Source organism: Apiospora hydei (assembly GCF_038363865.1).
Source record: "Apiospora hydei strain CBS 114990 chromosome Unknown utg000006l_segment0_segment0, whole genome shotgun sequence".
Classification (NCBI taxonomy): Eukaryota; Fungi; Ascomycota; class Sordariomycetes; order Amphisphaeriales; family Apiosporaceae; genus Apiospora; species Apiospora hydei.
In genome coordinates, this window is record NW_027117365.1 from 1,579,905 (window position 1) to 1,605,857 (window position 25,953).

Consider the following 25,953-nt stretch of genomic DNA (forward strand, 5'->3'; position numbering starts at 1 on the left):
GAATGATGTTGACAGGCGAGGAACAGTATGAAGAAGGTTGCTAAGGAAGGCTGCTAAGTAAAAGGATCAAGTGGAAGTCACACTACTACGTACCTACCTACTGAGGCAACTACCTCCTTTACCTTGCTGAATGGTGGTGGTCGCAACTTCCAACATTAGGGGGTGGTGTCTCGTGGTGTCTCCTCGCTGCCGGCATGTGATGACGGCACAGAAAGTGGATATGATCACTTCTATGTACCACTTTGCCTAAAGAGATACTCTACATCCCAGGTACCGGTGCCTATCCAAGGGTAACCCAATGAAAACGATCAACTACAGCTGAGCTTCGGGGCATAGAAGCAGATATCCTTTGCACGTGGCTGTTGTAGGTAGGGCAGCATGAAAAGGATGCCTTCGATCGACGATGCCGACGAGATCTAGGTATTAGTAGCCTGTATTGGAGGTTGTCACTAAGCCCTACGCAGCGCCCCCAACTTTATGTACCTAGGGATCAATGGGGGTGACAGTGTGCCACCCACGCTTGTTTGGTGGAGCTGCTCGGCGACGACAGGGGTGGACAATGGCCCGTGTTCAGAAGCCAATTGCCAGAAGCCCCAAATTTTTATTGCAGCTCAAGCACGATAAACTCCTCCGGTTCGTTCTTTACACACCACGCCGTACACAAACCAGGAAACACCCGACCGTTCCCGAATCCTAAACACACCATGGCTTTCCAAGCACCCAAACGGCTACCCCTGGGCCTGGTGCGGGCCGCCCGGTTCACCAATGCCACCACCTGGCCCGCCGCCCGGTCACTCCTCAGCATCCCCAACACCACCCCGCTGTGCCGCCGCCAGTACTCCTCCGACCCGCCGCCGCCGCCGCTGCTGCAGAAGCTGAAGACGGACCTCAAGACGGCCATGCGGGCCAAGGACGCCGCGCGGCTGGGGGTGCTGCGGTCGATCCTGGCGGCCACGCTGAACGCCTCCAAGACGGCTAGCCCGATCGTCACGGACGCGCAGCTCGTGGCACTCCTGCGCAAGACGGCGCGGGCGTCGCGCGACGCTGCCGCCGAGTTTCAGGAGGCCGGTCGCGCCGACCTCGTCGAGAAGGAGCAGGCCCAGATCGACATCCTCGACGAGTACGCCGCCGGCAGCGGCGTGCAGGAGGTCGGTGCCGACGAGCTGCGGACCATTGTCGCGGGCGTTGTCACGGCCATGACAAGCGAGGGCGGCGAGGCAACCGGAGGCAAGGCGCAGATGGGCAACGTCATGAAGAAGCTGTTGTCCCCCGGTGGCCCCTGGAGGGCAAGGACGTGGAGAAGTCCGAGTTGGCGAAGATTGTCAAGGAAGTAGTGGGATAAATGAAATCGGCAGATCTTACGCCTAAAAAGTGGGCGTGCCATATTGTATATTAAATGAAGATATGTACACATGGGGGTGTGCGTTCCGCTCTGTATATTTGTGTCAAGACTGGCGCGACAGCACTCAAAAGGGTTCGGCAAGCAACCTGAATCTCCTCTCAATCAAAGCATTGGCAGTGCTGCTCTTGTATATATACACGTCATAGACACCACATGGTGAGATGACCCTGCCTTCAATCCGGACCATGAAACTGAAGAAAAACGAGTTTGAATGCCACAATCTTAGGAACGACTAAGTGATATCTAGGAGGTTTGTACAAAGCTCTCCCCCATTCTCCCAAAACTGACTAATGCCCCAATAACTCCACCACACCTTAAAATGATAATACCGGCTTCAAGCCTAGGAGAGCTCGAAGCGTTCAGGTAGGACAATAGGGGCTACCAAAGTCCAGGTATACAAAGCATAGCAGATCCAAGCACACACGATCTTGACCCAGCTGGCCCAGTACGTTCGTCCAACAGGCGCAAAGTCTCCTGACTGCACCTCCTCGTCGCCCCAGGTCGAAGTGAGCAAAGTCGCAACCCAGCAGGTTGCCAGGAAGAAAATGACGTGGAAGACAGAGTAGTTGTACTGTGTGCTTGCGCGCTCGTCGTCGTTCGATGACTTTCCACTTGACTCATCGTCCTCGTCGTCTGACAGCAGAGCATCAGCAGGCAAACTTCCTTCCTCCACAGCTCGCCGCAACACCTCTCGTCTCATATCCTGCCGACCGGGCTGTTGTGTGACGAGGCCATGCTCGTCATCATCGGGCAGTCTGATGCCACCGCGGTTGTTCCCCAGCCCCAGGCTTTGGGTAGCTGCGCGGGTAGTAGTGTAAGCTACAGTCAGCATGGTAACGATTGCACCGATAACTACCGAGCTTGCCCGAGCGCCCTGGGCACGAATCAAGGGGTTGCATTGCTTGTCGTCAGGCTCCATGGAAACGGCGGACATGGTGAGGTATGTGCAGTAGATGGCGACCATAGCAGCCTGTGCCAGCCCAGCCTTCGGGTTGTGCTCCTGAATCGCAGGATGGACCGAGACGAAGGAGATGCCGAGCCACATGATCAGGTTGATGGTGATGGCAGCCTGGTTCATGGAACATCCACTGGACGCAAAGAAGATGTACTGAACGATCGTCATGGCCAAAGACCCCAGGTACATGCTCAAAGTTGACCCAATCAGAACAATCCTCCAGACCTTTGAATCCGTATTTTCGATCTGCTCGAGGCAATATTCGGCCCATGTATGGGCCAGATCAACCAAAAGAACCAATCCGAGGATCAAAAACAGCATAGCACCGATGAAGCCGATATAGGTGCCCCAGAAAACATAGAATTCGTCGGGAATGAGGAACGAGAGGACGATGAAAGCCACCCAGGCAATGACCTTGGGGCCCCAGAAGCCATTCTGCAAGGCAGCCCTCGGGTTCTTGGTATTGTTGACGCCGAATAGAAGGCCGGCGAAAATGAGGTGGAAGAGGCCAAGGGCGAAGTTGATCCGTTGGACAGCCAGCCGTCCATAGCATTCTCCGTTCGGGCAGTTGATCTTGACATAATCAAGCATGAGATTTTGTAGTTTTTCGACGGCCCAGGGGGTGAGCATAACCCATGCTACCGTCGAGTTTACCAGAAGCATAAGGGCATAGGCAATACGGGTGGCAACGCTGTTGAATCGTTGGTTAGCTTCGTCGCGAAATCTACCACGGGAGAAGCCAAGGAGCGTCTTACCTGTTGCCACACTTGCCACATGCGCTGCACACCATGGAGCATGTAGCAGCACCGCAGCAACTGGCCGCGAAGGACACGAGCTATATCGCAAAGACGGCGTTAGAGAGAGAACGAGAAGAGGAGCGGATGCGCGGGAGTCAAGGGAAGACCTACCGTGCCCATGCTGGGTACGGCCAGCAGTGGAAGGGACAGGAGAGCACCCATCGCGCCGTTTTCGGTCCTATCGTATCCAAATGAAGGTGTTTGTTGATGAAATGGATGTTTGCCGACGATGGTTGTTATTGTTGGATGGATGGCAACAAGTCAATCTGAGAAGCGCTTGTCGCACGACTGAATTATGCGGCAGGCCCCGACCGTGCACTACCAACGGATTACGTCGTCACCTACACCGGCTGCCAAAGGTGGGGCGCCAGTCACGAGTCGCATGTGCGAGATGTTTATGAATCGCTGCAGGTGGCACATGCAGACATCTTATTCACATTCCTGGTATCTGAGCCTTGAGAGGCTGTATGCATGGTTGGATGTTGAGGTATTCCAAAAGATGTCCATATATATGTTGGGCAGTCCTCACAACATTGAATTGTATTAGTCCTGACGATCCCTTGTTACATAACGTCAACAGCGGGTTCAGGTAGTACGTACGAGCCATCTTAAAACTGTCTTTTGGTGCCAGTGTCTGCCTGTTTTGCCCGCCACTCATCAAGCTTAGATTGGAACCATTTGCTAATACTTACCAACTGCCAATGTTTTGGTCACCGCTCCTGGCCGCCGAGACAATTGGCACAATTTCATTTTCCGGCCTGAGCATGGCCAACGATAGGCAGCACTAATAACGAGACCAAATGACTGGATGTAGCAATCCCCTTGATGGCGAAGCGCCGTGCTGCTGTTCTTTCTGTGGATGATGGATAGGCCCGTTCATTCGTTCATCCCATCAGGCCATATAGTCAGTGAAATAAACGTTCGCAAACCTTATCCCATGGGACTAACTGATCCATGATGCGCATGTAATGGTCGGGAATCTGGCGCTTTCGCGATCAAGGGGATAGATTATAGATAGGTCAACTTATATAGACTCTACATACGGAGTACAGACCCTCCATTTCCAGCCGGCTCCCGCAATGGAACTAAGACACATGCAGTATCAAGCCACCGGTACATGGAAGTTGTGATGTACATACAGCTGCATGAAACCCGCTGCCCACCCACCCGGTGCACTCCCGATGCCGCGGGATGCCACCAAGCGCTGGAACTATGGGGGGGATAGCCTCCGATAAGGCAAGTATACGTACATACTTCTTGGTCCTTTGGGGGTTCCACGATAGCCAGCCGACACATCAGCACTTGCTGTTCACCAACGCTCTTTTTGCTATCTGCCTTATGTAGGCCCGTCCCTCTACCTACCCCTTCCCATCTGTCTTCTCCCCCAGCACACTCTTTTTCACCGTTCTTCTTTCTCAATGTCGCTATTGATCGCGGGTCTTGCTCACAACAGCTCTGGCCACATCCCATCTCCCGCGCCCACCACCATCCCCTGATAGAGCAGGAAGCCCGATATCGCTGCGAACTTTCATCAACAACATGACGTTGGATAAGGACCTCCGCCAGGCACGTATCGTGTCCAGTGTGTCTGCGACAATCATCTCCCTCGCCTGTGGGACAAATGTGAGCTTCAAGCCTGGCCTGGGATCAGGAACCAGAAAACCAAACGCAACGAATTGCATACATCTTTGCTAACCGCACCAACTCGGCAACAGTACGTTTACTCAGCATGGGCACCTCAATTCGCAGACCGTCTGCGCCTATCCGCGACCGAAAGCAATGTAATAGGCCTGGCTGGAAACCTCGGCATGTACTCCATGGGAGTGCCCATCGGAATGCTCATCGATAGCAAAGGACCGCGACCGGCAGTTGTTCTGGGCTCCATCCTACTCGGCATCGGATACTACCCTCTACATGTGGCATACAGCGAAGGTCATGGATCCGTGCCTTTTATGTGCTTCTTCTCCTACCTGACGGGTCTTGGAGGCTGCATGGCATTCAATGCGTCTGTCAAGACTTCGGCGCTGAACTGGCCTCACCACCGAGGCACGGCTACCGCGTTTCCGCTCGCTGCCTTTGGCCTGTCGGCATTCTTCTTCGCTTTGGTGGGCTCCGTCTGGTTCCCCGGAGACCCGAGCCGCTTCCTGATGCTTCTGGCCTATGGAACTTTCGCCATGACCTTCGTCGGCTTCTTCTTCTTGAGAGTGTACCCGCACACGCCGCATTATCAATCTGTGGCGTCGGGCGAGGAAGGTCAGTCCGACTCGCAAATTCTACACCGAACCATGTCCCACGAATCGAAGACACGGCGCTCTGCTTTCCATCACGGCCAACCTGCTGAACCTGGTACGTCATCTAATAATTCAACAATACATGAAAATGCTATCTCAAACGACGACGACGACCCGGCTCCGGACCATGAACTCCCAAGCAACCCAGCGGTTGATCTCGAGGCGAAGACCACCCCAGCCAAAGGGGGTCGAGATGAGGTTGGGGAACTAGATGAGACGTCTTCTCTTATGTCTCGGTCGACCACGTCGTCGTCGCTACCTGGTGAAGTATTTGTGCAGAGCAGTATTGATTTGGATCGTTCTCATCGTGTAGATATTCGCGGCTGGGATTTACTGAAGAACGTGGAGTTCTGGCAATTGTGGATTATCATGGCCATTCTGTCTGGCATTGGTCTCATGACCATCAAGTAAGTGCCACCCGGGAATGCCCCTGTGCCCAACGAGCGCTAACCAGCCACAGCAACATCGGAAACGATGTGACAGCATTGTGGAAACACTACGATGACTCTATCGACGACAAGACGCTCGTGCTACGTCAGCAGATGCATGTTTCTATCCTTTCTATCGGCAGCTTTGCGGGAAGATTATTGAGCGGTAAGTGCATATTTCCGGTTCTTAACCGATGTGGATCGTTCTGATATGTTGTAGGAATGGGCTCGGATTTGCTGGTCAAACTGCTCCAAGCGAGCCGCGTATGGTGCCTCGTTGTAGCCAGCGGCATCTTTGCGGTGGCACAGATCTGTGCCTTGAAGATTGTGAATCCCCATATGCTTGGCCTTGTTTCGGGCTTCAGCGGTCTGGGATACGGCTTCCTCTTTGGGGTGTTCCCCTCCATTGTGGCCGAGTCCTTTGGCATCCACGGCCTGAGCCAGAACTGGGGCTACATGACGCTGTCGCCGGTCGTCAGTAGTAATATCTTCAACCTGTTTTACGGCGCCGTGTTTGATGCGCACTCGGTCGTGGAGCCCAATGGAAGCAGGACTTGCGAAGACGGCATCAATTGCTACTGGACGGCCTACATGGTGACACTGTGCTCCTGCGCAGTGGGTATTGTGGTTACCCTGTGGGTGATTTGGCATCAGCGACGGGAGCGACAAAAGGAGAACGTCAAGCTGGCGCGTGGCGAGGACTAGAGTTAGTCATAGAAGGTTTAGCGATTGTAAGTTCTTGATAGATGTTTTGGTAGATTTAGACAGGCACAGCGAGCGGGTTTCAACATAAAATATAGGTATACTTATAATAGCACTAATTCGGCTCTATGGAGAGTCCTTTAACATGTGACGAGCCTGCTGGAGAATCTTCGCCTAGTTTGTCGTTGGAAATAATCGACTTGAATCACTATAGTTATGATTTTTGCGGCGCTTTGCCATTCTTTCCCAATATCAGCGAAAACGCTGCTTTTGATAGAATTATTTCTGCAAATGGTCGAGAGCCCCCCATCTATCCTATTAGGCATTACATCCAGTTGCATAGGTACTATATCTAATGGAATGAACAGTGTAACAATAACATCAAATAATTTCCCGATCCGTACGGCATTATATAGTCGGGGCAGCGCTGCCGCTATCAAGGGGTTCCAATCCCTGGATGGGATGGGAATGACCGGATATATGAGCTATAGGGAAAGCTAGCAATGCGAATAACGTGGACGCAGTTTTTGTGTATTTTGTGCCCGTTTGAGGTAATGGGATTGGTGCTTGGACTATGCGATCATCTGTCAAGTACACCCACCGTGTAGCAACATGCTATAGTCACTGGGTTTTGGGCAAGTAGAACAAACGTTCGAATTGAATGTGGTATCTTTTCTCCCAAACATCGGACAAGAGCCCCGTCTCCCTCCCCTCTACCTCTTAGCACCACCCCAAACGTCAAGTACTCCCTCTCTCGCTACTTGACCATACCTATAGTACTTGATTTACTCAACCGGCTATATCCTCATCATGTCTCAGTCCGGAGTACTCTGTGCCCTGGTTTGCCGTGGCAAGTCGGGCGCAAAGACTGAGCAGCACCACCGTCTCCGTGGCGGCGTAATGGTTGAGAGCATCGAGCAGGATCTGCAGATGCCTGCTGAAGTTGGTCTCGTACTTCTTGAGGATCTCGAAGAGGTTGCTAACCCGAGCCTCCTCGTCCAGCATCGATTTGTTAGAGGCCATGCTATCGTTGTGCGACTTTTGCGGCTTCAGCGCCTGGAAACGCCGCCATTGCTCGTCGCTCATGTTGGGCGGCTTGATGTTGCCGACGAGGTCCGGATCGGCTTTTTCAAGCTCCCTGGATAGCCAGTTGGAGTATGCAGCAAACAGGGTGCAGGTCTGCATGAGCTTGGAGTGGATCTAGACGCAGTTAGGGATGAAAGTCAGCACACACATATTCGCGTGGAATGGAAGAGCTGGGGTACTCACTCTGATTAGCCTGCTGTTGGTAAGCATGCAACCTTTCAAGCAGGTATCTAAAAAGTCCACATGATCCTGCATCAGCTCATCCACTGTGCGATCGGGTTTCCCTGTCCCCTCGAGGCTGCCGTCCTTCATTTTGAGCCTGGACATCAACGCTTGCCAGTTCGGCTCAATCACCTCCAGCGTACAAAAGTACAAAAGCTGCTGTACGAAAACGATCATACGGGCACGCAATGTCCATACCCGCCGCTTCCAGATTTCTATCCGGCGAGCCGACGACCTGTGGCACCACACAATGGCGTTGTTGTGCGTCTGCCACGTCGTGCACAGCTGTGATTCGAGATGGCGCAAGGACAAAAGATACCGGAAGAGAGCCTGGTAGCGCCATATCGTCTTTCTGCTGATAACCAGAGAGACAGGAAATGGGACGCTATAATTTAGTTCAAGAGAAGTGAAGCCGTTTGCGTTCTTTTCTGCTTCCAGGGACGCTGCACTAGTAGGCTGCAACACCTCGCCTTGCTCCATACCGGTGATGTTGACGACGCGTTGCAACATCTTGATGAGGCTGATTTCGTTCATATCCACATAGACATCCTCTTTGAAAGGATCTAAAGACACGATCGTTCCGGGCTGCCGCAGGACGATATCCAGGAGCGACTGCAGCTTGACGGTGTTGACAGATTTAACCGGTTTTCGCAACTCGGACGATCCGAGTTCAAGGAAGTAGGTGAAATAGTCTGATGGGTCGAGGAAAAAGTAGTGTTTTAGCGAGCGTAACCGCGCAGGGAGTGCATGCGTCGTTAGGAGTAACTTCATGAGGGACTCGTTGGCGTAAGCATATGCGTTGTTGACGTTCTCCAGAAACCGGGAATCATCGAAAGTCACCGGGACGTCTTGAGCGACCTTGCTAATGTCGACTCCTCCGCACTCTCGGACAACGTTCAAGTACTTGCCGGCAAGGAGCACCTTATCCCTTAGCCCTACCAGCTGCAGCGGGATATCCTGTTCGCGCTGCAGCGTGTATCGACGCTCCCAGTAGTCGTCGGTGTAATCCTTATCCAGTTCCTCTCGAGTAATGCTCTTCTGCTCCTTAATCAGGAATTCACCGTGAGGGTCGTTGATGCCACCATGGTGTAACCACTCGTTGAGCATAGCCATATATGGTCGACTCGCATCGCGCAGCAGAGACGTCAGCAATGACCGAGCTGCTGGGTCGCCCGACATAGTCTCGAGCCTTTTGGTGATCATGGCGAGCACCACGCCGCCCTTGCACACTTTCCTCCCAGTCACATTCCCGGGAATGATATCGCCCCCCTTTTTCAGGTTCTCGAGGATCTGGTCGATATCCTCGGGGTCGGACTCTTCCTCACTCTCGTCATCAAGCATGCCGTTCTTCTTCAGAAACTCGCGTGCCAGGAAGTAAAGCTGGGCCATGATCTGGGAGGTGGGAAGGGTGTGTATATTCAAAACGTGCAACGTGAAAGAGTCGTTTGTGAGGAACTGAGTCTCTAATTGAGCAACCATGATCAGGTATTCATGCAGGTACTTCCTAATAGCCGCGCATAGTGCATGGTTCACCGCACCAAACTCTTCGCGACTCTGGACATCAACAAAGTGCCCCAGAGCCGTGTAATGCGTCGCCATCTTCAGCATGGACTGCGTGAGGTCTTCCAAGCTCGGGTCCAGACCGGATGATATTTTATATGTCGGCCCGGTCAACTGATCTCGCTCCTCGCTCGGGTTATAGGCATAGGAGAAGCGGATGTATTGACCCTCATATCCCATAAACACGAATAACAGGTCCTCGATGATGACGGCTTCCTGCGCCTCTAGCGAGAGCTGATGTAGAGCTTGCGGTTGCAGGGCCATGGGCATATCTGACGCCAACGGGGGTACCGTTATACGGCGCGCCAATGGCGCAGTCGAGGGCTTGGATAAAGAGGCGACAGGCTCCCATATTTCTGAACACGAACTTGTATTAGAACTACAGAACCGCTAAGAATTGAAGACCTGGATGGACCTACTCGGAGGAGCCTCAAGAGGTACCTCTCTCTTCGACTCGGTTGCGCGATGCCTGGACGGCTCCTTGGTCTTCCATCTCTCAGACGGGCCGTAGTCTCTGGATCTTCTCTCGGGGCTCTTGGCTCGCGACATGAGCTTTTCCCTCGTGGTGATTGTCGCACGCTCCGTCCTGCGTTCCTCTGCGCTTCTGCTGGCCGGCCGAGGGTTGCCGGACGCTGACCGCTTATGGGCGGTGCTGGTGAAGGAGCCGCTTCGCGATTCACGGTGCTCGGCCTTGAAGCTATGGTTTCCCGATGCCATGCGGGGTCTTGACGAAGTCGGGTTCGCATTGTCGTTGCTGTTGCCATTACTGCGCCGGTCCGCATAATTGGAGACTCTGGATGACATGATGGTGTTTCGGCGACATTGGGGACCAGAGGCTATGGAATTGCAACCCCGGGGCGTTGTGCCAGAAGCATCAGTCAGCGGCAAGACAGAGAGTATGGGTAGCGGCGGGCGGTTGTTGACTTTCTTGCTGATTGACGACAGAGTTAGTTGAGCTGGGCAGCCAATTAAGCTGCATCGGGCCAGAAAGCGCGTCGCGTTTCCTCGATCAATCAGTCAAGGTACATCCCACTCTGAGGGTCAGGTTCCCAGCTTTGCTTCGGGTTGGGCACTGGAGGTCCGCTGTTACTTCGGGGAGGCTCTGTGCTTAGCGCCAGTGATTGCCCTGCGCGCTAAGCGACCACGTACTAGGATACCTAGAGTAAGTACCTAAAGTACCTACCTTAGGTAACTGCGGGTGGGTGGTCAACGACCTGCAGTGCTGCTGAGCTGGAGCTTCGTCAGTAGAGTAGTAGCCTTGACTTGACCTCAGAGCTCCAGAAGCAGCTCCCCGTCCATTCACCAGCCTTCCCAACGTCAACACCATCATCGCCCGCGCAAACAAACAAAACAGCAGCACCACATCTTCCCACGTACCCGACGCCAACATACCCACAACCCGTCAAGATGTTTATGGCAAGATCTGAATACGGCAAGTTCTTTTCTGATCGCCTCCGGGTGCACGTGGAGGGGTCGTAACCAAAGCTAACCCATCATCACCAACCAACAGATCGGGGTATCAAGTACGTAGATAGCAGCACGCACCCACCCACCTTCACACCAAGATTGCTAACCCCGCCCGCCTCTGTTTAGCACCTTCTCCCCCGAAGGCCGCCTCTTCCAGGTCGAATACTCGCTCGAGGCCATCAAGCTGGGCAGCACCGCCATCGGCGTCGCGACGTCCGAGGGCGTGGTGCTGGGCGTGGAGAAGCGGGTGACGTCGACGCTTCTGGAGACGTCATCGGTCGAGAAGATTGTCGAGATTGACCGGCACATTGGCTGCGCCATGTCGGGCCTCCAGGCCGACGCCCGCAGCATGGTCGAGCACGCCCGCGTCGAGTCGCAGAGCCACGCCTTCAACTACAACGAGCCCCTGCGCGTCGAGAGCTGCACCCAGGCCATCTGCGACCTGGCCCTGCGCTTCGGCGAGAGCGCCGACGGCGAGGAGAGCATCATGTCCCCCCTTTGGCGTCGCCCTGCTCATTGCCGGCTACGACGAGGACGGCCCCAGCTCTACCACGCCGAGCCCAGCGGCACATTCTACCGCTACGACGCCAAGGCCATCGGATCCGGAAGCGAGGGTGCGCAGGCCGAGCTGCAGAACGAATACCACAAGGTAAGAAGACTACGCTTGTTGAGAGGTCGACGGGCTTTCACAGCCATACGGTCGGTATATGCAATTCTAACATTCTACGACAGTCTCTCACGATCGCCGATGCCGAGACATTAGTTCTGAAGACATTGAAGCAGGTGATGGAGGAGAAGCTGGATGCCAAGAACGTGCAACTTGCAAGCGTGACAAAGGAGCGTGGTTTCAGAATATACACCGACGAGGAGATGGCTGAGGTCGTCGGACGGCTGCCCGCCAACTAAAGGGCGTCTCGGTCCTTTAGAACTCACAAAATCCGCTATGATGTCTTCTGCCTATCAGATGTCGTGCCAGATAGATCGGTTGTCACCAAGAAGACTAAATCTAGAAGATGATGGGCACTCCAGGTTGCTGAATCAATGGCGCCAGGCGCTGCAGCAATGCAGGAAGATATGCCAGCTTCACCATGATTATGTATCAATAGTGTACTGACCAATGAGCTATCAAAACACCCCGTTCTGGCCCAGTCCGGGAGAGATGTCATAACACGCCTTTTGCCGCATTCCAAACGGCATCCGCTTTTATCAACCCCCTCTACGCAAACTCCCTGCATCGCAATCAATATCCAGGTAACGACTATGTGATCTACAAGACAGGACTCCATGTGCCTGAAGCCAAAGACTATCTATCCCCAGCCCCTTCCCCGGCATAACCCAAGCCTGGAGGTGACGATTTTCCCATCGGCTGCTTCCCCTTGTCTTCCGAGTCGACGAGATCCAGTTTCTCGAGCTCATCTTGCACACCCAGTAGGCCGAGGGCATAGAACGCCCGCTCGCTCTTGGCCAGGACCAGCTTGTTGCTCTCGTCGGCGCTGACTTCCTGGATCCGGTTTTTGATGCTGCGGGGCTGGCCCCAGACGGAAGGTGCGCCGACGCTGGGGTCCGACCGGTCAAGGTCGGCAGGGGGGTTATAGGGAGGGCCCTGGCCCATCTGGGCCGCCTTGATCCAGGCCGATTCGGCGCCGGACGCAATCTGCCGAGCCGACTGCCATCCCGTCAGCCGTGCGATGTCGTGCATTCGCCGGACGACCCAGTGCCGCTGGTCTTCCGACTGGAGCTAAGAGGGGGGAGCCGATTTTGTCAACACCAATCACTTTCACTCTTTGGCGGGAGGTGAACAGACTAGTCTCCTCGCACGAAACGGAAATGATAAAAGGGGGGTTTTGCTCACCTGGACAGCAGCTACAAACATGGGGAATGCGCTCTCAATGAAAGCAGCTCCCACCACGGTACTGACAGCTGGCTTGTTCTCAGTGGATTCATCAAGTCCAGCAACAATTCTGCCAACCTCTATGGCATAGCCCATCGTTTGATGTGCACTCATGCCCGCCGCCATCATGGCCACGGGCGGCATCTCAGGATGGGCCCTATGCAGTGAGATCAGCCCCATATAGTAGTTTAGCCATATTCCGGCCACACCATATGTACTATACTGCGCGGCAAGGCCAAAAGGGGTTGGGACCGGGGGCATTGCGCCTGGTGGAACCTGTGCAAATTCGGGGCCGAATTTCTCTTGGATAACCTCAAAGGCATGCTTGATAGAAGCCCACTCGTGATGCGCTGCAATGGTCAGCTCATCGAGATCGGAATCCTCCAGGACATCTGACTTTGGCGAGGCTGCATCGCTCTGTGGACTAAAACCCATTGGCATTGGTACCCGGCCGGAAGAGGGCACCATGCCGGGAAAGGTCCCCGGCGGTGCCCCGCTGCCGCCAAAGGTGCCTCTCAAACTGAACACCCTACGTTTCCGGGATAGATCACCAGAGGTAAAGCTTGCTAGGCGACCAAGAAGTAGCATCAGGTGATCATAGGTGCCATAGCTTGATGATCAAGTCAGCCACGAGTCCTTGCTGATTTGCGATGAGTGCCTCGTGACTTACATTGCATCCGAGCGGCCTATCGGTGCTCTTGGGGGGCATTGCAGCCAGTGGTCGTACTCCATGCTACTTTGATATCAGTACGATCCGACGTACGATTCAGATTGTTCCTTACAATAGCTTTGTGCCGCCAAGGATATGTTGATAAATATCCATTTTACAGTACCACCAGTATAGGTCGCTCAGTTTCTCGTATTCGTCCACATCTTTCTCAGTCACGGTATTTCGATATGCAGGTCTGCAAAACGGTGGTGTTTCGGGGCTCATCCCAAGCTCATCAAACGTGGTGTGCCTACCGGTAAGCTCTGTGAGCAGTTGGGCATCGAGCTGGTCCCAGTCCCGATACATAGGGTCGACTTCTTCTTCGTCTTCTAGCGATTGATTGGATGGACCGTCGTAGGTTCCGAATGTACCTACTGGTTCACTGTAGCCCATATTCGCTGACCTTTCTTGTTGGCTCTGTTGGGCTGCCGCCTGCTGCCGCCTCCTCCGCTGCATTATCATTACAGACCTTGTCATTTGTCGGAAGGGAATATCTCTAATAATCCACCGCGCGCCAAGGAGATGTTTACTCCATTTTTCGTGGTCAGAGTTCCAGACCTCGTAGTAGGCCAAGAGCAATGTCGCTGCTAGATTCGAAGGCTGATTACGCCTCCCCGGGCGTCCGATGTTGCGTGCTACGCGCCGGAGAGAAAGATGGTAATGCTTCAAGGACGCAGTTTGTGGGACCTGCTGTAGTTTTGCAATCTGGAGGCTGGCCAAAGCAAGCATGGCTTGGAGGAGAGCAGGGTGGCTGAAGGCCATAAGAGGAAATTTGTCTGTAAAGAGGTCAGTCTACGTATGCTCCAGTTATGGTCGCTAGCTTACAAGCCCATATGTGCTGGCGTGCCTGCACGTTTTGTCCCTGTCTAGCCAGCGTGGCGTCGAACGAATGGCGCTCATATATTGAGATGCTTGGTCCGGTCACGTTGACGAAGTGCCAGAAGACCGCAGCTATCTTCTGGTCGTTGAGAGGGGAGTGCGCCGGATCTGGCTCATACGACACGAGCACGCCAGCATCAGCGTAGCCAGAGAACGTCCTGGGTTGCGTTCCAAGGATATCAAATCTACCACTGGCTCTCTGAGCAGCTACCATCCCTAATTGGTTGAGCCTCATGGCCGAATCGTGTCTGTCTATAGGACCTTCATCGTCCGAATCACCCATTAATGCATCGTCGTCAGGTATAGGAGAGACCTGGCTTCCAACGGCTGGGATAACGGCATCATGTGACGCTTCGCGCTCCAGCTGCACCGGTATACTACCATCCAGAGGAGCATTGGCATATTGCGGCACGGTTGGCGAAACACTGGACTGGGCATGAGGTCCATATTCGGTAGGCGATAATGAGGAAAAGTCTAGCTGCGATGCAACTTGTGGCACTTGTTGGTCCGCAAGTGGCCCTTGCCTCCATTGGTTCTGAGGGAAACCTTGGTCGGACTCGGGCGACAGGTACGGATACTGTGCAGTGGTTGGAGGAGGATGCTGAAGACCGCACAAGTTTGGATCATAGCCCAGAGGCGTCGACTGCAAGGGCATGGGGTTCAGTTGTGCATTGTAGACAGGGTCGAAGGGGGGAGAGGACGCCAGGGTGGTACCCCAAGGGCGGCGGCTTCGGGGCGATAATTTGGAGCGACTGAGCATTGGACTTCTGGGCCGCCGAAAGTTGCTGCTCGCGGACGAGTGCCTGGGGCGAAGGCTGGGCATAGACCAGAGGGCCAAACTGGGCAGCAAATGCCCCGAGGGGTTCTTTGAATATGACACGCTGATTATAGCCTTCGCACTGCCTCTTGGATTTGATACAGTTGTTGCAGGTCGGCCTCCCCTCGTCACATTTGATTCGGCGCTTGCGACATGCTAGTGTGCTTGATTAGAATAGGCGCGGCGGAATGCTTTTCGTCTTCTCTCTCCCACGGAGAACATGACGTAGCAATGGACAACAACCGCGATTGGACATACTGAGACAGCCCGTCTTTGTTCGTTTCCTCACTGCAGTCTTCTTCGGCCCTGAATCCTCGTCACCCTGTTCTCGGCTGGGAGAGGAGTCGCGGGAACGAGGCCGCGCCGCCGTACTGGCCTGGGCCTCTACTTCGGCGGATGCCATGTTTGGGAGACGGAGAGGGAGAGTATATGGGGCGCCTGGAACAAACAGGTGATGAATTTCTAGGTGTCTTGCCGCCTAGCCGTCAAGTCACGAGCCTGCCACATGGCCTACCGGGACCATTGGCCCCCCGTGCGGGCTGTGACTATTTTTTTGCGGATGGACAAATTTGGGCGGAGGTGAAGACCATCCACCGCCTTCAGATGTCGGCTCGACCCTGGATTGCACCAGCGCAGCCCGGTGCACGGTACCTTGGATTCGACAAGCACAATGGTCAATATTTGCCCAGCGCGTGGCCGAGACAGGGCAATGAGACGGTGTGAGGCAAGACAAGAAGGCCCAATAATCCCCGCCGTCGTACGTGCGAGTACTCAGGTTACTGGGCGGTTGGAAGACAACAGCGGCTTGGACATGAAGGCCACCTGGAGAAGACCAGACCACCAAGGAACGGATGGCCACACACTTTGCTTGTATATAGGACACCTCAGGTAGCCAAAGTGGAGGACTGAAACAAAACCGGTGTAACCAAGCAGCAACACTCAGGATATGCTTGTGGGCGAGCACGGGGGGGCGTGCCTCCTACACCTTTGGATATGCAAGGGTGAGGGTGTCGCCGTAGACGTCCATGTATAGGCCAGAACAGGTAGGTAGGGTATGTAGTGGAAAAGCAAGCGTATGTGAAGACTTGGAGGTCCGTGGTCGTGGTCGTGGTCGTGGTCGCACGTACGGCCGAATCTACGTTAGTAGCTTCATTTCGTGGCTGGAATTAGCTGAATGAACCGGCCTGCTACTCCTCCATGCCGTATGCAGCTACGCCCATCTATGCACGGCACGTAATACAGCGCTTGGGGCCTAGGCAGCCTAGGCAGTCTAGGTAGAGATAGCTGGCGGGTGGGGCTAGAGCAGGTATTCTTCGTTAGTCAAGGTGGTGATTGCCCGAGCCAAGATGACAGTTCCGTCTCCCCCTTGTCCCTCCCATTCATACCAATCGGTATATGGATATGGATATGTATCCGTATACGTATACGTCCATATGTCAGCCATACCAGATGAGACCAAATCCCATCCACCGTGGCCGATGATTGCCATCAATGCTACCCTAAAATCACATAGATCGATAAGATGGGAATCCCTCTGGACCGGGGGGCGGCGCTGTTTCCGCAGCTTACATACATCCAGCGAACTCATCCGACCAGTGCATGGTTTTCTTCGTCCTTGCCCCCTTGCCAGATGGGCCCAGCAAGGTTGTGGCGAGACACAACGATGCAAACATAGAGCCCATGATTTTGACTGTACATGACTTGCTTGGATGCTTGTACTGTAATGCATGTATAGTGAACTTGATCGTCAATACGGGCCAAGGTGTACCTACTTCTTCTGTACGATGATGTGTGTGACCATCGCTGCTGGGCCTGCAGACACCACAGGCTGATATGAGAGCAATGGGAGATTCTAATCCTGTCTTTGCACCCACCCACACCTGGTTAGCCATGGCTCACCGATGCGGCCTAGAAGCTCTGGCGAGGGCGTGTGTGTATATCAACACACTTCGTCATAAAAAGATGTTGAGTGTGGCCAATGGTTCCAATCTGTTGAACTGAGCATCGTACAAATCGACCCGGAGCCCTGAAAACTATAGGAGCCAGCTAAATGTGTACCTTCGAAGCTCGAGTACGTTGACAGCATATGGTGGCGTGCGCCAGATCAATACAGCGTCCACTGCAAACTGGTCATTTAAGCTTTCTGTCACAGTCAGAAGAGTTCTCGATCAAGAGTGTGCCGCCACCGCGGGTCTGTCCTATGATTGTGATCAGAAATAATGCCCATGATTACGAAACCCACGTCACCGTAGGTAGGACATTGATGGATGCGCCAGTCGCTGAGACTTTGGCCCAACCCTCAACGACCAAAAGCCGTTGCGCCAGCTACATCGTCCCTGTATTACTCCGAGAGCCCTTGATCCATTGCGTAGCATGTGCCAGATTACTCTGCTGAGAGAGAAGAGAATGCCGACATATCCACGAGGCCGTTGGGTTCGCGAGAGGAAAAGGGGGGGCGAGAGAGGGCGAGAAAAGGGCGAGAAAAGGGCGAGAGAGAGACCATGCACCCAGACCTATTCGACATATTTGTCATCCCCACGCTCCACATTGTGCGAGGTCCCAGAAGAGGTCGACCGACAAGACCTGAGCGGGACGGGATTTCCAGAGGAGTTTGCCATGGTGACACGAACGGTGAATGCCCCCAGGTGGTAGGGGGACCCATCCGAGGTCCACGCAGAAGCTTACCTACATGTTGGTGACTAGACCAGCATGAATGCAAATTGCCACACCACACCAAGCTTGGTAACATTGATTGCTTTCGGGAGCAGAATGCGAGCAAGCTACAAACTTTGCGAGAGGTGAGTGTTTGCCCCCTAGACCACCAACGATGGCAAGGTCCAGTCCCCTAACCATTGGCCGGTTTCAACCTTTCGTTCGCGTAGGCTGGAATCGAAGACGCATGTAGCATGGACCCCAAGAACGACCCCGGAGAGATAAGTGAGTGCGGAACATATAGCTTCGTAATCATTGCTGTCATCGGCAGCGAACTGTTTCTAGCGTGTCAGCGGTTGCATGCTTGACGCCCTGGGCTCCGACGGGCGTTTGTTCTGGAAGCTTGAACACTCCAGCCTGGCACTACCCATAGGTGAGGATCCCTATGCAGGGCTGGGTTAATTGTGACTGTGTTTGGTGGCTAGGACAGTGCCGACGGGAAGGTAACAGTGCCTGTGGCATGATATCGTCCAGCCAGCCCTTGCAGAGTGCAAACCGCGTCTCCGGCAGCGAGACGAACTTGATATAAGTTGGCTGGGATAGACTTGGGAACAATGTCAAAATCGGGCCGAGTGTGATGAAGGTAGCCGTCGTGTCTCATGCCCGACATTCAGGGATGAATGTGACAGGTGACAAACCTCTACTTCAATGGCCAGATGAGTAATTGTTGATGGACGGCAAGGAGGAGGCGCATATAGTATGAAGTAGCTAGACGGAGAGTCCGTGATGTGGAGATCCGAGGATGCGTTACGAGATAAACCAGATCAGGTTAGGTACCTATCCATGTCCATGGGTCTTGTCTGACCGAGGCACAATCAATATGCATTCGTCGAGTCGGTGCAGGTATGCATGGGAATGAGGTTGGTGAGTTGAAGACTTGCAGGGAAAGAAGTCCGGCTTTGTAATCCAATGTTCACTTGTCCAGGACTTACATCCAGGCAGGCCTGGGCAAGAAGGAACATTCAATTGATCGATCTAGAATGTGACTGCCCCTGCCCCACCCAAATGGCTGATTGGCTGGGCTGCAGCGAACACTCTCCGGCGTAAGTACCTACCTACTACCTAAAGGTTACCTATGCACTAAGGCAATCCCCTGTCTGCTGTACGGGGCCATTACGGGGCCTGGAAGGTACCTGCCGACCGAAAAGTAAATCCTAAAATTTTCGAGCCCAGCAAATCGATATCTGCTGGCGTTGAACTTCATCACGTTTGGACTGATACTTTGAATCTTAGCAACTGCCAAAATAAGCAGGCCATTGATTTTCTACGGACTTCGTTTAGGTTTCCTCGTGTCTCTTTTGTCGCGAGACTTCCTCCCCAACGCTGGAATTTTAGTGCATAAGCGCAGGAAAGAAGAAGAAGAAGAAAAGGCCGATATAAACTTAAGATGTTTGCAGTCCCAGGCTGGTCGGTGTCCGCCGCCAACCTCAAGCCAGAGGCCGCAGCGCCCCCTGCCAACAAGGAAGCAAAGGCAAAGCCGGAAACGGCCAGCAACGACAAATCTGACAAGTCGGACAAAAAGAGGAAGCGACCCTCGTCAGGTCCGGGAGGCAATGTCACCGCGTCCAATCTTGCAGACCTCTATGAGCAGGTGATTGAGGGCAAGCCGAAGAAGAAGGCGAAGGGCCCTGCCACCGGGTTTGGCTCGACCCCGAAGGGCAAGCAAGAGCCTGCCGCTTCCGCCAATGGGCCCAGGGTCAAGGGAGGAGAGGCAACCGTAGGAAGGGATGGTGAGGAGGGTGAAACAACCTCAGAAGCGCCTTCATCGAAACCCAGCAGGAAGGAAAAGAAAAGGCCAAGAAGGCCGCCGCAACGCCTCAGGATTCAGAGGACGCCGAGGCCAACGGACAGCCCAGCGCGCACGCCAAGGATGCCCCGACGAAATCGCCCAAGCAGAAGACGGCCGCTCCGGCGCAAGCCGCCCCTAAGCTCACGCCTCTGCAGGCATCCATGAGGGAGAAGCTAATCTCGGCGCGGTTCCGCCATCTTAACGAGACACTCTATACGAAGCCGTCTGCACAGGCCTTCCATCTATTCGAGGAGTCGCCTGAGATGTTTCAGGAGTACCACGAGGGCTTCCGGAGACAAGTCAACGTCTGGCCCGAGAACCCCGTCGACGGTTACGTCGCCGACATCAGAGCCCGGGGCCAGCAACCAACCCGGGGCAAGGCGAGAGTCGGCCCACAGCTGCTGCGCACCAACGGCACATGCACCATCGCCGACCTGGGGTGCGGCGACGCGAAGCTCGCCGAGGCGCTGCAGGGCGACAAGAAGAAGCTGCGCATCGAGGTGCTGAGCTACGACCTGCAGAGCCCGAGCCCGCACGTGACGCGCGCCGACATTGCGAACCTGCCGCTCCACAACGGCAGCGTCAACGTGGCCATCTTCTGCCTCGCCCTTATGGGCACCAACTGGCTCGACTTCATCGACGAGGCCTACCGCGTGCTTCACTGGAAGGGCGAGCTGTGGATCGCCGAGATCAAGAGCCGCTTCGCGCCTCCCGCCAAGGGCAAGAAGGGCGCCGTCGTCACCCACAGCGTCGGCAACCGCAAGAAGGCGGCGACGCTGCCGCAGGGCAAGGGTAAGCTCAGCAAGGAGGCCAAGGCCGAGGCCCACGCCGAGCTGGAGTCGGTACACAACGCCGAGCTCGCCGTCGAGGTCGACGGCATGGACGACCGGAGGCAGGAGACGGACGTCTCGGCCTTCGTCGCAGCGCTGCAGAAGCGCGGATTTGTCCTGCAGGGAGAGGGCAGCGACGTCGTCGACTTGAGCAACAAGATGTTCGTCAAGATGCATTTCATCAAGGGCGCGCAGCCGACGGCGGGCAAAAACGTCGTCACGGAGGAAGGAGGCCGGGCCGGACCCCACAAGAGGGCCGGAGCAAGGCCGGCTGCCAAGAAGGAAGATGTTGACCAGGTGGACGAGAACAAGATCCTCAAGCCATGTGTGTACAAACTTAGATAGGATTGTTGGTTTGCCGTTTTTTACTGTTTTCATATCTACCCCTTCCTGTCCTCCAGTGCCATATAGCGTTGGCAAAAGTCACATAGGTACATATACCAACAACATCCTTAGGCGATAAACAAAAACCAAGGCCTCTAATCAAACAAGTCTTCTTCGTGGTACTCTTGTCAGAATGAACGTGTGGACACGTGCTGATTGCTTGCTTGTTCTCCTTATCCCGGCTGCATCTTCTATGACCCACCCCCGTTACTGCACCGTGGGGGTTCCGATTCATCCCTATGCGACACCCAAATGCATGTATTAACCTGGTTGTTTCCGAATTCTCAACGCTATGCGATGTCCGTCCGTCCGTCCCCACCGAGTCCTCCTGTACCAAACTCCACCGAGCGGTCACACTTGAGACTGTCGACGTAGTGATATCCGAATTTTACATGTTCTGGAAAAGCAGGCCAGCAGCGTACTCGACGTTCCCATCGGTAGCTTCGAGAGCGTTGATGGCGTCCTGTCTGTTGACGCCAAGTGCCATTAACTTCTCAATTTTCTCTTCGGGGAACTGCTGGGGCTGGCGCTGGGGAGGGGGCACAGGCACAGCCGAGCCTGGCGCTTGTGAGCTAGCTGTGGATGCTGATCCTGAAGCAGGTGGGCCGGTGGAAGGCGTAGGCGCTGACGCAGGAGCTGTAGTTGTGCTCGGAGCCGCAGCTGGGGCCGCAGCACCACCAGCTGGCGCGGACGGACCTGTGACTGCACCAGAACGAGCGCCTATCGTAGTACCCCCTGGGCCTTGGACTGTGGGTTCCTCGTTCAAAGCCGCTTCCGTCTCCCTGGGAATATCTGACTCGCCCAAGAACTCAACTTCCTCGCCCTGGATAATCAGTTTATTGCGCGACAGGTCAATGGTCGCCTGGTGGCCCTTGAGAATATCCAGACCCAGCAAGAGATCAACCGACTTGCCCTCCATGACGGTGAATGCGGCGGGGAGGTACCGAGAACCCAGTTGTAGCATCGTGTAATGAACCCGGCCAATGATGTTTGCTGTACCTACACCACGAGCAATGCCGGCAAAACGGCGATCGACAAGATGCATGATATTGCAGGCTTCGGCACATGAAGGGGACATGATTGTTGCCTGGGCGCCAGAGTCGACCAGAGCCTTGACTTTGGTACCGTTGACTTTGACATCAATGTAAAGCAGGTGTACGCGACCGAAAGCTGTTCTAACGTTAGCAGGCGACCTCCTGTTGGAAAGGGGGTTGGTTTATATACACTCGGGGTTATATTCCATGGCGTTTTGTAGGTTCTCCATAACGTTCTGCTGCCGGATCATCTCCTCAATGCGAGCTTGCGCATCCGGATTGAACTCATCCCGGTTCAGCTGCTCGATTTCACGCATTCTCTGACGCCTTTCATCCTCCTGGCTGGCGTTGCCCTGGCGCATGAGCTGAGCGAATCGTGTAGGGTCGTTCAGAGCGTCCGCAATCTGGGGGTTTCGACGCCGGAGCTCAGCTTGGAGACGGGGGTCGCCAAGGAATTGCAGGCGGACCAGCTCTGGGTCCTGCTGTGCGGCGGCCTGCTGCTGTCGTTGCTGCTGCTGTTGCGGCTGCTGCTGAGGAGGAGGTTGAGCGACACCGGTATTACCCCGCATGTCACGAACGTGTAGCGCAAGCATGTCGCCGTCCGAGATCTGTAACTCCTGAAGGGTCTTGGAGGCGTCCGTTATCAGCTGGCCGTTGTGGTAGATGTGTTGCGACGGCGCCGGGATGCCCTCGGCCTCGATAGAGCTGCGCAATGCGCCGAGGGTCATGTCGGGGAAGACATCGAGAGTCAACAAGCGCAACTCGGACTCTTCGACCTCGGGGTTGTTGACATTTAAGGTGATACGCCTGTCGAGAAAAAGAAAGTCATTAGAGGGCAGGGCCCAAGGGAGGTGCTCCGGCAGGTAGCGCTTACATTTTGGCGGTGACAAGAATGTGTCAGTGTGGCTTTTGTGTGAATCAAATCCGAAGCTGGTCTTGTGACGTCGGAATGGAGGATGGAGGATGAGGGTACGGAGCAGGAACGAGCGGCAGACCAAGGTCGGCTTTGCAAAGTCTTGGTGGCACCCTAAAACCCGCTTCTCTGGCGATTCGGCTGACAAAAGAAGTTGCTTACCTCCCCCTTCGGAATAGAATGTGGTAGAAGGGCGAAGGGTAAAGGGCAATGTCGGCCTGGAGGTTGTTAAGCTTCTGAGTGAGGATTACTTCCTCTCTCCCAAGGCAGAAGGCAGACAGGCAAGGCGGGAGTGGGAGGTACATTGATGAGGTATGGAGCACGGGACGACGTAAGAATAACAGGGACCTGGAACCTTAGGTACCTTAGGTACCTTACCTGGCCTGACCTGAACCTCTCCCACCTCAGCACGACAGAACCAGAGCCAGAGCCAGAGCCAGAGGCCACTGACCATCGACTCCCAGCTGATTTGGCCCCGTTCCGAGCCTTAAAAAGTGGAGAGTATATGTATGGCCTGAGCAAAGGGAACATGCTTCATTGATGGCAGCATTGAACAGTTGATGTGCGGTATACCTAAAGTAAGTAAGTATAGATAGGTCGGCTAAGGCAGCCAAGAGCTGTCAAGTTTACTGTCGACTTACAATACCAATACCGTCAATGGCTGGCTGGCATGCTGAAGAGTACATTGCACATGGAATGGAGCAGCCCCATGCGGAAAGGCCTCAACAGCAAGCACTGGATACAACGGCGGGGCTCAAAGTAGTGACGACAAGCTGGAGTAGAGGGGTCCAAAATGCTTGGGCCCCTGAACATTTGATCCCTGTCGATCAATTGATCGATTTTGACGCATCAACTGGAAGATTTACGTTAGTTAATTGTTGTTACCTAAGGAGGCACTTGCACCTTGGACATGTCCTGCTAGCGACATCCAGACAATCAATTTGATGGCCGACGTTTGCCTGTACTTATGTGAAGAAGGGTACGATTGCGCTAGAATTCAGGGGCGTGTCGCCTACTTCCAACTGCAGCATCTCTGTATGGATCTTGAGAGTGCAGGCTCTCGCCCCGAAGGATGGAATAGGTGAGCCCCGGAAAGGATCAAATGGTATTCGGGATTGTAGAAAATGCAAAACTTTAACCTAACATTTCCAGAAATCCCCTCTTACATGCGCCGCTGTGACTGACCTATGCCGAGCCTTCTCTTGGTTGTCACCCTTCCTTATTGGATGCCGAGGCCCTGCTCATGCGAGACAGTGCGAAGGTGGCCCGATGGACTCTAACACCCACTATACCACAATATCTATCCCACAAGTCGGAGTAATGTACTCGCAGTGGCTAATGCGTCATCCAGTATCGTATGCAACATGTTGGATTGCGCATGCCATCATGAGATGAGTCGCCTAGTCTCTCCCACCCCTATTTCGCAAGACTACCACTACACAATAATCATGCGGAGGTTTCTGCTGAAGCCTTCTTGCTGCCACTTGGCACCACTACGTTCGGTTCGTCATCGTCGTCATCGATATCCTCATACTCGTCGCTCGAGGACTTTGCTTGCTGGTGGTGGTGGTTTTGCTGGAGGATGTGTCCACCACCTTTCCGACCAAAGAAATCTTCTGTCCTCAGGCCTCGGACTTGAGTGGGATCAATACTCGACATGGCATTGCCACTAGCCTTATGCTCGCGGATGAACTCTCGCACGGGAACCATGGCAGCATCCCGGCAAGCCTCTTTGATGTCGCTGCCAGACATTCCTGCCGTGACCCTTGCCAGGTATTCCATGTTGAATTGATCCGTGTCAGTCTTGGTGTCCTTCAAGACCAGTTGGAGTATCCGTAATCTTTGGCTCTTATCTGGCAGGGAGACGGGGAATTTCTTGGGCATTCTCCGTAAAATAGCTTCGTCAATGTCATGAATGCGGTTTGTCGCACCCAGCACGCAGATCCTTGCTGGTACGCCACGTGTGTTTGCTGAAGTTAAGCCATCCCACAACGTCATGAACCTGCTTTTGTATCAGTATGGACTCACAGAGGGGAGTTTACATTACCTACTCGGCTTTTACCATGCCACTGGCTTCGTGCTCACCACTTCTCCGTGTACCCAAGACCGCATCGATCTCATCAATGAAGATAATAGCCGGCTGCAGTTTACGCGCAAGAGAGAAGACAGCCCGAACAAGCTTATTCGAGTCTCCATACCATTTTTCCGTCAGAGTGGAGATGTGAAGGTTGATGAAGGAAGCACCGCTTTCGTGGGCAACGGCTTTGGCCAGCATGGTCTTGCCGCAGCCTGGGGGTCCGTAGAGAAGCACCCCCGAGGGTGCTGATAACAGTGGCGCTGCGTGAGAGTACAGATGCGGCATGGTTAGCGGGTATATGACCGATTCTTTCACTTCCTCGATGATATCTTCCAAGCCACCAATATCTATGATTGGGTCAGTAGGCTGATATCGGCGTTGGCAACCCAAGTGCACCTACCGTCAAATCCAACTGAGATGTCTTCCGGCGCCACCACCTCCATGGCCACGAGATTTTCGTATTCATTGAGCTGGAGGTCTTCTATATGTGGACCTTTGCGGGAACTGCTGGCCGAATCATCTCCGTCTTCTGTGTCATCTTGCCCCCGGGATTTTTGCAACCGTTGCAGATTCGCCTTGGCTTTGATCCTAGCTTGTTCGTGCTTCTCTTTCTCCGGATCCGCGAGTGTTGACTGTAGACTCGAAACGAGGTTTCTGGTAACCCACCAGGCAAGGCCGGTCTATCGCATAGCGAAGATGCTCAGTTAGCCTACGACTGCATGTAAATGGCGTAGCCCGTGCGACACAGGGTTTCTTACCATGCCCAGTAATAAGGTGACGTCCCAGAAATAATCGGAACCGCCGCGCCTTCTGTCGCCCATGTTGACGGCTTGATTCAACCAGCCGAGAAGCATTTGCTGGTTTAATGCGACGAAGGGGGAAGAGAAGAGGAAAAAGAAAGCAAATGTGTCTACACTGCTAGGTTGGTACTCGGGCAAGATCGAGGCGAGATGTAGCTGGAGCACATGGGCTTTTCCCTGAGTTGGATGGGATTCGTCGGAAGAGGCC

The 25,953-nt window shown here is 54.2% G+C and overlaps 9 protein-coding genes across 9 annotated transcripts; 4 read left to right on the forward strand and 5 right to left on the reverse strand.

The window, feature by feature from the left end:
* Positions 1 to 704: 704 nt before the first annotated feature.
* Positions 705 to 1,334, forward strand: PG997_007686 (GatB/YqeY domain-containing protein; the record flags this gene model as incomplete). The annotated part of the gene is made up of 1 exon (XM_066812001.1): positions 705 to 1,334. The coding sequence occupies one exon, from the start codon at positions 705 to 707 to the stop codon at positions 1,332 to 1,334; it is 630 nt and encodes a 209-aa protein (XP_066667343.1).
* Positions 1,335 to 1,742: 408 nt separating this feature from the next.
* Positions 1,743 to 3,316, reverse strand: PG997_007687 (Membrane protein TMS1; the record flags this gene model as incomplete). Its single annotated transcript, XM_066812002.1, has 3 exons — positions 1,743 to 3,048; positions 3,113 to 3,192; positions 3,266 to 3,316. 3 exons carry the CDS (start codon positions 3,314 to 3,316, stop codon positions 1,743 to 1,745), a joined length of 1,437 nt encoding a protein of 478 aa, XP_066667344.1.
* Positions 3,317 to 4,693: 1,377 nt separating this feature from the next.
* Positions 4,694 to 6,578, forward strand: PG997_007688 (major facilitator superfamily transporter; the record flags this gene model as incomplete). Its single annotated transcript, XM_066812003.1, has 4 exons — positions 4,694 to 4,777; positions 4,870 to 5,852; positions 5,906 to 6,039; positions 6,094 to 6,578. 4 exons carry the CDS (start codon positions 4,694 to 4,696, stop codon positions 6,576 to 6,578), a joined length of 1,686 nt encoding a protein of 561 aa, XP_066667345.1.
* Positions 6,579 to 7,364: 786 nt separating this feature from the next.
* PG997_007689 (Spindle pole body component alp4) lies at positions 7,365 to 10,247 on the reverse strand (the record flags this gene model as incomplete). The annotated part of the gene is made up of 3 exons (XM_066812004.1): positions 7,365 to 7,775; positions 7,845 to 9,799; positions 9,863 to 10,247. The coding sequence occupies 3 exons, from the start codon at positions 10,245 to 10,247 to the stop codon at positions 7,365 to 7,367; spliced, it is 2,751 nt and encodes a 916-aa protein (XP_066667346.1).
* A 603-nt stretch (positions 10,248 to 10,850) lies between these two features.
* On the forward strand, positions 10,851 to 11,816 carry PG997_007690 (Proteasome subunit alpha type-5; the record flags this gene model as incomplete). Its single annotated transcript, XM_066812005.1, has 3 exons — positions 10,851 to 10,918; positions 11,037 to 11,559; positions 11,643 to 11,816. 3 exons carry the CDS (start codon positions 10,851 to 10,853, stop codon positions 11,814 to 11,816), a joined length of 765 nt encoding a protein of 254 aa, XP_066667347.1.
* Positions 11,817 to 12,213: 397 nt separating this feature from the next.
* On the reverse strand, positions 12,214 to 15,609 carry PG997_007691 (uncharacterized protein; the record flags this gene model as incomplete). The annotated part of the gene is given in 7 exon segments (XM_066812006.1): positions 12,214 to 12,648; positions 12,763 to 13,411; positions 13,472 to 13,537; positions 13,584 to 14,286; positions 14,336 to 15,141; positions 15,155 to 15,362; positions 15,465 to 15,609. 7 exon segments carry the CDS (start codon positions 15,607 to 15,609, stop codon positions 12,214 to 12,216), a joined length of 3,012 nt encoding a protein of 1,003 aa, XP_066667348.1.
* Positions 15,610 to 19,305: 3,696 nt separating this feature from the next.
* PG997_007692 (uncharacterized protein) lies at positions 19,306 to 20,882 on the forward strand (the record flags this gene model as incomplete). The annotated part of the gene is made up of 2 exons (XM_066812007.1): positions 19,306 to 19,648; positions 19,702 to 20,882. 2 exons carry the CDS (start codon positions 19,306 to 19,308, stop codon positions 20,880 to 20,882), a joined length of 1,524 nt encoding a protein of 507 aa, XP_066667349.1.
* A 427-nt stretch (positions 20,883 to 21,309) lies between these two features.
* Positions 21,310 to 23,554, reverse strand: PG997_007693 (uncharacterized protein; the record flags this gene model as incomplete). Its single annotated transcript, XM_066812008.1, has 4 exons — positions 21,310 to 22,091; positions 22,146 to 22,762; positions 23,031 to 23,086; positions 23,510 to 23,554. 4 exons carry the CDS (start codon positions 23,552 to 23,554, stop codon positions 21,310 to 21,312), a joined length of 1,500 nt encoding a protein of 499 aa, XP_066667350.1.
* A 760-nt stretch (positions 23,555 to 24,314) lies between these two features.
* PG997_007694 (uncharacterized protein) lies at positions 24,315 to 25,799 on the reverse strand (the record flags this gene model as incomplete). Its single annotated transcript, XM_066812009.1, has 4 exons — positions 24,315 to 24,870; positions 24,920 to 25,292; positions 25,346 to 25,625; positions 25,704 to 25,799. The coding sequence occupies 4 exons, from the start codon at positions 25,797 to 25,799 to the stop codon at positions 24,315 to 24,317; spliced, it is 1,305 nt and encodes a 434-aa protein (XP_066667351.1).
* Between the last annotated feature and the right edge of the window lie 154 nt (positions 25,800 to 25,953).